The 9,820-nt window shown below is 41.7% G+C and overlaps 1 protein-coding gene across 2 annotated transcripts in view; it reads left to right on the top strand.

Annotated features, from left to right (window-relative positions):
* Window positions 1–641: 641 nt before the first annotated feature.
* acap3a (ArfGAP with coiled-coil, ankyrin repeat and PH domains 3a) overlaps window positions 642–9,820 on the top strand; it is a 58,052-nt gene continuing 48,873 nt past the window's right edge. For both annotated transcript variants that reach the window (XM_053482518.1, XM_053482517.1), the window contains exon 1: window positions 642–863. In XM_053482518.1, coding sequence (XP_053338493.1) covers window positions 817–863 — 47 coding nt within the window. In that variant the 5' untranslated portion in view covers window positions 642–816. The remainder of the gene's footprint in view (window positions 864–9,820) is intronic.

The raw sequence follows: 9,820 nt of genomic DNA, 5'->3' as shown, positions 1-9,820 counted from the left end.
ATCCAGGTCTTGTTAGAGTTAATTTCTGTATGAATTCTCTCTCTCTCTCTCTCTCTCTCTCTATATATATATATATATATATATATATATATATATTATATATATATATATATATATATATATATATATATATATATATATATACACACACTACAATATAAAAAAAATTATATATTGTATTAAATTGTGTTCAGTTTTTAATTATATAGGATTAGGCATTATCTAATTGAATCAAATTATTATTATTATTATTATTATTTTAGAAATCACATAAACCATGGGGTGTGCTGATAGAGTGCCTACTGACAATAGATAGATGAATAAATTAACAAATAACACCAAATCCAGAAATCACATTTATACTGACTTTGAAATACTTTTTTAAAATAGATTTTTATATATTGCTATTATTACTTTATTTTATTGTAACAATATTGTAGATTTGATATTTTACATTAAGCATTTCAGTGCATGTCATCCTGTGTACGGTTGTTTATGTGACTAATACAATTTTGATAATGTGATTTTATTTTCTACAGTACGCCGCTTGTGTTTTTGCGTTTTCCCGCAGGTTCGGCTCTTTCCCCACACTCCCTGACTCTCACTCCGAGCCCGTACAGCCGCTCAGTCCAGCTCCAGTCTGCAGTGACTCTCTCCTCCTCTCTCCTCTCCTCTCCTCTGGATGAGTTCATGCACTCTCACTCAGGATTGCTCATATTCATCTCCTATTATTTGTTTCTTTCTTTCTTTTTTCTCCTGCGATGAAATTTTGGCTTTAAACCGAAACGAGGACCAAAAAAATCCGCTGCTGGAAAAATGACGGTGGATTTTGAAGACTGTCTGAAGGATTCTCCCCGCTTTAGGTACATTTCAAAAGATTTCTCGTGATGTCTGTCTGTTTGTTTGTTTGTCTGTTTGTTTGTTGTTCCTTACAGATAACTATTTAAATATACCGTGAGCACGAGCTCATTACGACCGATCGTTGTTTTTCTCGAGTCTTGTGGTTATTTTGTTTCTAATCATCCCGCATTAGAGACCACTCCGTGTGAGGTGTGTTCACTGTGCCCCGGGAGTCTGTGTCTGACATTTCCGCGCGTTTGGACTCCAGTTTAACACTAAATCCTGAGTGATATCTCATCTTGTTTGTATTTGAATCCCAAAAGAATAGAAATGGAAAGAAAATTATGTTTTTTCATTTCAACAACCTGTAGTTAATCACAATAAATGCACTTTATCATTTTTGCGGATTCCCGCGGTCTTGAACGCGCGTCAGATTTTTTTCCCTACAGAATGAAAATAGGCATTAATTTGCCCTAAAACATACCAATTCTTTTTCTGTTCTGTTATTGGAAGCAAAGTATCATTGGATGTCCCTGTTTCATGGTTAGGTTGTGTCATTTCCTCTGTAAATTTATCAATATTTATATTTCATATCTATTTGTACAGCCATGGCATAACCTGCTTGGTATAATAATGTCATAACATGTATATGTAAAGTATATGAGTGACTGGTGGCAGAGGTGTTATAATAAAATAAAGTACCCTGACAGGAAGTTAATGGTGACAGGCGGCGTGGTGGTGTAGTGGTTAGCACTGTCGCGGGGTTTGATTCCCACCTCCTTCTCTTTGCATGTTCTCCCCGTGCTTGATGGGTTTCCTCGTTAAGGTTTCCCCCCACAGTCCAAAGACATGCTTTGGCATTCCCAAATCGCCCGTAGTGTGTGAATGAGCGTGTGTGACCTGCGATGGATTGGCACCCATCCACGGTGTACCCACCTCGTGCCCTGGAAGTTTCTTGGGAGCCCCCGTGACTCTGTATACAGGATAAAGCGGTCTAGATGATGAGTGACAAAAGATAATGCAGGAATATTAAGGATGACCGGAAGGGTCTGAGTTCTGTAAGGTAACATGATGTTTCATTCATACTGTACAACCATACATTGAAGTGCTACCTCATCATCATCATCATCATCATTATTATGCACCTTCTCTTACTAAGTCAATTTTTAGCAAGAGAAGTGGCATGATGATGATGAGGAGGCGGAGGAGGAGGAGTTAGCTCTTTAGTGTAAGGTTGTACAGTATGAATGAAACATCATGTTGCCTTGATATCAGAGTGTATTTCGAATGCCAAATGCTACAGATCCACTGTTTTCTGCTTAATGGCTTCCGAGGAATCTGTAGGCTGTTTATATGGGGAAATCCTTAGTGACGTAAGATAATGTCAGGGGATGAAAAGAGAGAAGGAAGATGAGAATCCCAGACAGTGTTCTCAGACCTTGTCTTCATCCTGACTCACTCAGTAAGAGAAGTGGCATCATGATGGTGATGATGAAGAGGAGGAGGAGGAGGAGAAGGAGGAGGTAGCTCTTCAATGTAGGGTTGTACAGTATGAATGGAAGGAACATCATGTTGCCTTAATATCAGGGTGTATTTCGAATAGAAAATGCTTCAGATCCATTGTTTTTAAAAACTTCACAGCTTTTGAGTATCTCTAGGCTGTCCATATGGGGCAACTTTTAGTAGTAGTGAGTGTTTCCCAAGGGAACTTTCTAACCATGAGTAAGAACTTCAACCAGAAGTAAGAAGTCAATAAAAGCAGGGGTGAGAATCGTCTTGGTGGCAACATGCTGGGAAGGTCAGCACAGACTTCCCGGTTCTCAGCCATGGATTTCAGCTCTTCCTGGGAGATCCCCAGATGTTCCCCCTGTATATCCCTGCAGGTCCTTAGATCAGCCCCCCAGAGTCTTCATTCAGTTGGACATCCCTGATACAGCTGTAGCAGAAGCTGACTTAGGAAGCATCCTTGTTAGGGAAGAAAAAAAATGTGGTTTTCATGAATAGGATCGGATCTTCAAGGCGCGTACAAGTCAAACCGGGACTTTTGATTGTGTAGAATACCAGAACACAGTTATAAGAGTAAAAGCCTTCTTTGTTTTTCAAATTTTCATTAATGCACTTATCCCAGACTTTCACAAGTGCTTGGATACTATCAAGGTAGAAACTTTTCTCAGTACGCCGGAGTCATGGCCATGATGGGACTGTCTGCTTCAGGTCATTGTCACTGCAGGGAATTATAAAGAGAAATAAAGGTAGATTTTTACTCTGTGTTCCCAAGAGTCCCAGTTTGACTTGAACGCCCCTCGTAAAAAGAGAACTCAGATATCAGATAGGTTGGTAAAGGTACGATGAATACAGGGATGCTCTGCGCAGTGGAATATATATATATATAATTGTGATCCACGACTTTGTTTAATGCTCTTGATGAACGATGTGAGGACAGACCCAGCGTGCACGCTGGACATATTACAAAACCACCCATAAACCTCTGATTTCAGATCTTGGCAACAGAAGCTCGCAGAGAGATGACTCAGCTAGTGTCCTGGTGGTCCGTATTGGATCGGTGTCAAGTATCAGTAGATCTCAGAGATCTGATATTGGAATTGTATTTAAAAAAAAAAAGAAAGAAAAAACATTCCAGACAAACTATAATACAGATTTCAGGAAATAATTCCAATAAGAATTTACGATGCGTCGATTGAAAAAATATATTTTTGGTAAAATACTTTAAATATTTACCTTTTTTAACTAAGGGCTTGATCTTTTGCTTTGTGTCGTTTCACCTCAGCCTGATCGATTTTGTATAGCTTGATCCCGAATTGCGGGAGTGCGGCACACTGGAAACACATCTGGCTGGATTCTGCATGTGGAAAAATATAGATGTGTCTCGTCCTGTAACAGAAACGGAACGTTTGGCAGGAAAGGCATGCGGAGTCCCGTCTGCGGGAATCCCGTTCACTGAGAGCGAGCACCACACTGCGTTAAAAGAGAAATCTCGATTTAGACAGCAGACACAGGCAAGCGTGAGAAGGGCTTTAAGTGCGCTCGATTAATTTGTTTTTGACGCGTAAATCTTTTAAGACAAGATGTCCACTCTTGCGCTTGAACTTTCCCCAGACGCACGCTTAACGGTCGAATTTATTGCATTTTTACCCCCCCAAAAAAATCCTTTTTTGAGAGATGTTTTATGAGGAACCGGATGACTTGAAAAAGCGGGGTGTCTGATGCACATGTGGAGCCCATTCCCATTCAAACGCTCCAGTGACACATAAAGCAAGAGTCCAAGAACGCGCAAGAAAACATGGCATGGCGTGAAACTTGGGAGTCATACGCGCTGTCCCGACGCTGCAGGTCGTGCTGCTGAGGTTAGACAAATAAAGGATGCATTCCTTCCCAGCCACATCCTTTCTACATGACCAGCTCACATTACTGTGCACATACATATGTGTGTGTGTGTGTGTGTGTGTAAAAGAGATACAGCGAGAGTGAACGTTCTGCCATGCGAGAGTGTGAGAGCAGCCGGCAGATATGATCTCTGCTCCAAATCAAAGACTTCCAGACTCACTCGCGGTAATGGCTGCCATCTGGCTTTGCATCCGCGGCCTGTACAGCGAAAGGTATTTACAGCGACCTCCACATGTTTACGTGTGAACGAGGAAAGTTTCGCGGAGAATGTTCATTTCTCAAGCACTCTTTTTTTTTTCATGAGTCCGTCCAAGCTTTTTTTTTTTCCTTCTTTTTTTTAATAGCTTGCAACTGTTCTTCTTTAGTTCTGGGAAGAGGATCAAATGGACTGGGTCGACGCCCTGATTTTTATACGCGGTATTGTTTTTCTATTTAGTCTGGTGCTGTGTCGGTTTTCAAGAAAAGCCCATGACTTGGAAGTCATGAAGTTTCGTAACGCTGCGCGGAAAAAAATGTTTCCCAGACCAATAAGAGCAGCGTGAGAGGAGCCTGGTGCATTAGTGGCGCTTTTGTGGAGGTAAAAGCAACAGAAGTGTTACGTAACATCCCAGGAGGTGGTGTTGAACCAAAAAAAAGGGGGGTAAAGGAAAAAAAAAATAACCTTGTTTCTTTCGATCAGGATGTGAAATCTATTCCACTTCCTTCATACGATGGAGCGTGCTGAGCGCGGTGACTGCATGGGTGCTTTCACACTCCACCTCGAATGAACTCTTCGTCAACATTGGTCCGCCAGACTTATTTGATCTTTGCCAGGTCCTGGCAGTTATTTCTTTTCAAGCGGATGTCCAGCTTGGGTTTAGTTACCGAAGCAGAAAGAGACAGAGAGAGAGAGAGAGAGAGAGAACTCAATGTGATGCACAACCATCTTTCATCCTATGATGCATTGGGGAAATCTTCTACGATCACATCCATGCCTGGAAGTCATAAGTCATAAATCTAGCACTGAAATATGCGGCGTCCAGCGGATGGGAGCCAACTGACCAAATATCGCTCGTTGGCTTTTTTTTTTTTTAAAGCTGCCGTGTCACCCCGTGCTTCAAACGCTCGAACGTTCCTCAGAGTAAAAGAAGAAATTACCGTTCGATTACATCGAAAGATTCTGCTTTCGATATGAACTTCCCATGAGTCAGATTTTTCTCTGGTAGAAAGTAACTACACATCAGCATATGAGACGTATTAAAATATGCCGTGACACGATGCTGCGTACTGATGAATACCTCATACTACAATGTAATAGCAAGCCGTGTTCTGAAGCCAGGCTCTGAAAGACACACGGTGCACATTTCCAGTGTGCCACGTGCACTGATTTGTGGTTTTGTCTCAACTATTTATGGATCCTGAGCTGTGTCTATATTTGTAGCGCCGATGACCGCACACACTGAGTCTTAGTGACAGCGTAGAGTTAAAAGAAGCTACTTGTGGTTGAAACTCGAATTATTATAAGTGTTATGATTCTACAGCTGCGAAATCCATCAAGCTGAAAGCAAAAACAAAAACTATTCTATTCTAAGCTATTCTGCTGACTCAGTTCCATGTGACTTTGATCCACGCCATCTCTGCTTAGTCATGAATAAAGCCTCTGTTTCTTAATACGCCAATTCCGTGACATGGACATGGACGGGGACGCATCCGTGTCTCCATTCCCTCTCACATGGACTGTTTGTAGATTTCCTCCAGCAGAATACAGCTATTGTCATACTGACTCTTTACACTGGCGCTGGTTCTTCGGGAGCAGCTGCCGGATGTGTGGAGGCCTCTTCGCCATGGGACTCAGGATCATGATGCTCTGAAATGGAGAAATGGAAGGGAAAAAAAGAATAAGGATGAATGAACCTCATCAAGAGACTGTTTATTTTTTATTTTTTATGGGGATTCATGGCTCCTGAAGACCCTGAGCTTATCAGGTGCACAGTCCTGATGGTCATGAGAGGCAACAAGGCAAAAACGCTTATTTAAGCTCATAATCTTAGTTGCATTACAGTTTTCCCGACACTTCGGCACTCTGTCTTACCCTCCATGAGGTTGCCCCAGACTCACTGTTGGTGTTGATCGAGACAACAACCAGTCTACAGTCCTGACTCTAGGTCCTGCAAGACTTCTGAACATGTTTGCGGTTGTTTCCTGTCTGATGTGATGTAGACGTAAAAAGAGAAGAGTGGTGATTAAAGGGTAATTCAGTTATGCATCAATCTAAGCACCTAAGAAACTTCTCTCAGACGTCTTCCTCCATCTCCTGTCTCAGCCTGACCCTGATAATGCAATGAAAGGCTCTTGAAGTGTGACGTTGTGAAGAAGGAAGGCCTTCTCAATTTATTAAGGGGGTTAGTGAACTGGCTCGTCTCCCAGGATGCCCGCAGAAGGTCTTCACAAACAGCGTAGATTGAAGTCAGCAGGTTGGATGCCTTGGCTACTCTTGCATTGTTCCACATTGTGTCTCTTGATATCCACATCCAAAGCATCAACGTGTTTACCACCCTACGTTCTAAATGGGAAACGATCCGTCAATGACTCTTTGAGTTGTCCCTTAGGTGGAATTCCATAAGGTGTTGGAGACAGAAGGTGGAAGTCGGAGAACCTTAAGGAACCCTATAGGAACTTCAGTGTCAGAATCATAATCAGCTTTACTGGGCAACTGTTCTTGAGTGTATTAAGGAATGTGTTCTCAGTTTATAGTGATCCTACAGTGTCCACTTACACTGAATTGACATTTATGGCAGGGTTTAAAATTTATAATCTTTGTGGTTGCTGGGAAAGTTTTCTTGTCCTGATTAGTCCATAGCATTTGCCAGAAGATAGGAATCTGAACCGCCTAAGTTTGGCGAGTGAGGAGTCTCTTATAATTCTCTCATGCTGTTTCCTGAAACAAGGTCCTAGAGGATTTCCTGATAGTACCCTCTTCCCAGCTTAGTACCCTTTAAGTCTGCACTTTTTTTAACCGGATGGCAGAGCTGAACCAGACAGTAATTGATGAAATACAGTAAAGAAACGGTAGACTTGTAGAATTGGCACAGCAGCTCTTTGGGAAGATTGGGTTTCCTCAGCTGGCAGAACAACAGTACATGCTTGAGCATAGCTGCAGTGTTCTCCTCTTAATTGTAGTGTAGAGGATTTCCAAGTCTATACAGTGCAACAATGCTGAAGGTGCAAGTACTGGATGTGATTTCCATACTTTTCTTTTGGTAAGAGAGCTCGAGATCCATTTGCAGGTGGATATTACCACTGGGATCGAGTCGAGCGCAGTACTTGTGGTAAAGGATGTCCAGAATTATAGTATTAAATGCTGAGGAACTGATATCCCAGTCTAAGTCCAAAGGAAGTCAAAGTGCTCCAGGATGTAGCGCAGCCGCTTGTTGATGCATCTTTCACTTCGTCTGTATCCAAAGGTATCCAGCAGTGAGTCTGTGATGTCCTTCAGATATTCCAGCACAGGAACTAGGATTATGGCAAGAACATGGGGAGACCCTTGGCACTGCCAGGAACCCAAGCTCATGTTTTAAAGGGACTCTGAAAATGTGAAGTGGCATTTCTGTGAAATTTTTCTATTTCAGAATGTAAGATGCTCCTTCTTTCCCAGTTTCGGTTCACATGGACGACTGGTACACTTCAAGAGCACTGATTGGAGGATCTCTCTAGCTGTAAGGGCCTGAAAGGAAGCATTCCCAAGCAGCAGAGAGATTTGCAAGCCACTGGAATTGTCAGAGAGAGAGAGAGAGCAGACTTTAAAGAATGGCTGCAGATCTGAGAAAAGCTTTCAATCCTCTTTTTCTTTGATATGGAGCTCTGTGCATTTTTGAAGATTATTTTAATGTGGTTTCGGGAAAAAATGAACTAAGGCCATATGGTAAGATTTCCTGTGGTCCACCAGTTCCTAATTCCTAATTTAGACAGAACTCAGTATTCATCTGGAAAGTGAATGTACCAGTGAAAAAGATTTTTGAGATATTTATGGTGTTATGTGAGGGGCTTTTTTTAGGGTGTTAAATCTGATATAATCAAAACTCTAAATTGATATTAAACAGGAAAGGGGAATTAGTAGAATATATGCGAGGTTCTTGTATTTTTTTTGTCTTTGTTCTTGCTTTCCCCGTTTCTTGCTTCCTTTTCTTCCCTTACTTGACATCTGACGTCTCAAAGAGTACACCCTAAGTATGGGAAACAACAGACACACAAGTCATCTCAACCAGAACCCCCCACCCCCCCACCCCCAGACATTAGTAAGAAGCATCTGAATCTTTATGTGACTTCAAAACCAATGGCGATGATGTCATCCGTCTTAGTCTTTTGTTGTGGAGGCACCACGTGAAGCGCGGCTGTCCTTCCTGTTTTGGCGTGGCTGAATAGCTGGGTCCGAGCGAACACAAAGCGCTCAGTGCTGAGCAGCCTGCTAATTTATCTCGATAGACCCTCCTGCAATATGACAAAGAGCCACTAAGGGAGGAAAGTCAGCACAAATGGAAGCCCGAGGGCACCTCGGAGAAGGGCTCACTAGTGTGTGTGTGCGTGTGTGTGTGTGCGCGAATGGTTTATTAAGTAAAATGCATTCAGACTCATCACATGACTTCCTGTGGACTCGTATTCCTCGGGATTAGGTCACTGCAAATTCTTCAAACACCTCGCCAAAGCTCACATTTCTATGAGTCAATAGAAGAAGGAAGAACAAAAAAATCTGCTTTCATTCTAAAGCTGTTGCAGATTTTTTTTTAGGACTATAAGCTAAACCTTGGTTCATAGTTAAGGGTTTTCTTCTCTGCAAGTTGTTTAATCAGCTCACTATCTGATTGCAAATGAGAATCTGGATTTCTTTTGCTGTTAAAACTAACACCACTTTTCCTTTGATATGAATCAGAAAGGTTCGTCAGAGATAATGAACTTCCAGGGTTAGGGTGTATGATAGAGTGCTTGATGGAATTCCAATAAACTGGTATAAAAGGAAGAACTTTGAGATGTTTCATTGCGAACCATTGTCGCACAGTCTCACGTCTCATTCATTTTGAGCAGTGAGAACACAATGGTTCCGGGCTTGGGGACCTTCTTGGGTCCACTTGAAGAGATGTACAGCGCAGTACAGCATTCTCATGCATGGATGGATCAAATATGGAAGCCAATCGAACTTGAACACAGAAGTAGACGCTGTTTAGACGCGACATCATTGGTGCCATGTTGATTTGTGGTCTCTCCGAATGAATCAGTTTTCTGGTAAATGCTCTGTACTCATGTTAGGGTGGTTCTTGACAATTTTAACTTTAAGTTATTTTACCCTTTCAAAGCTTTCCATACCATCATAATGGTAAATTGGTTATCTTAAATGGTCAAAAAGTGTTGATTTATTTACTACAGACAGTAGTGCCAGCTTAAAGTAAATTCACAATTTGGATTAACGTGCTTGTTCTTAAACATTGTCTTAATAAAATAGTATTTTTTATTCACCCAAGCTGCAATTGCATATTTGGCAAAGTTGAAGACTGGCACTTGTCTGCCTTGACATTGAACACTACAGCATGCAACCTTTCACTGA

The sequence above is a fragment of the Clarias gariepinus genome, chromosome 22 (assembly GCF_024256425.1).
Source record: "Clarias gariepinus isolate MV-2021 ecotype Netherlands chromosome 22, CGAR_prim_01v2, whole genome shotgun sequence".
Lineage (NCBI taxonomy): Eukaryota > Metazoa > Chordata > Actinopteri > Siluriformes > Clariidae > Clarias > Clarias gariepinus.
Note: the sequence above shows the minus strand (reverse complement) of the source record. Positions and strands in the feature narration are given on the sequence as shown.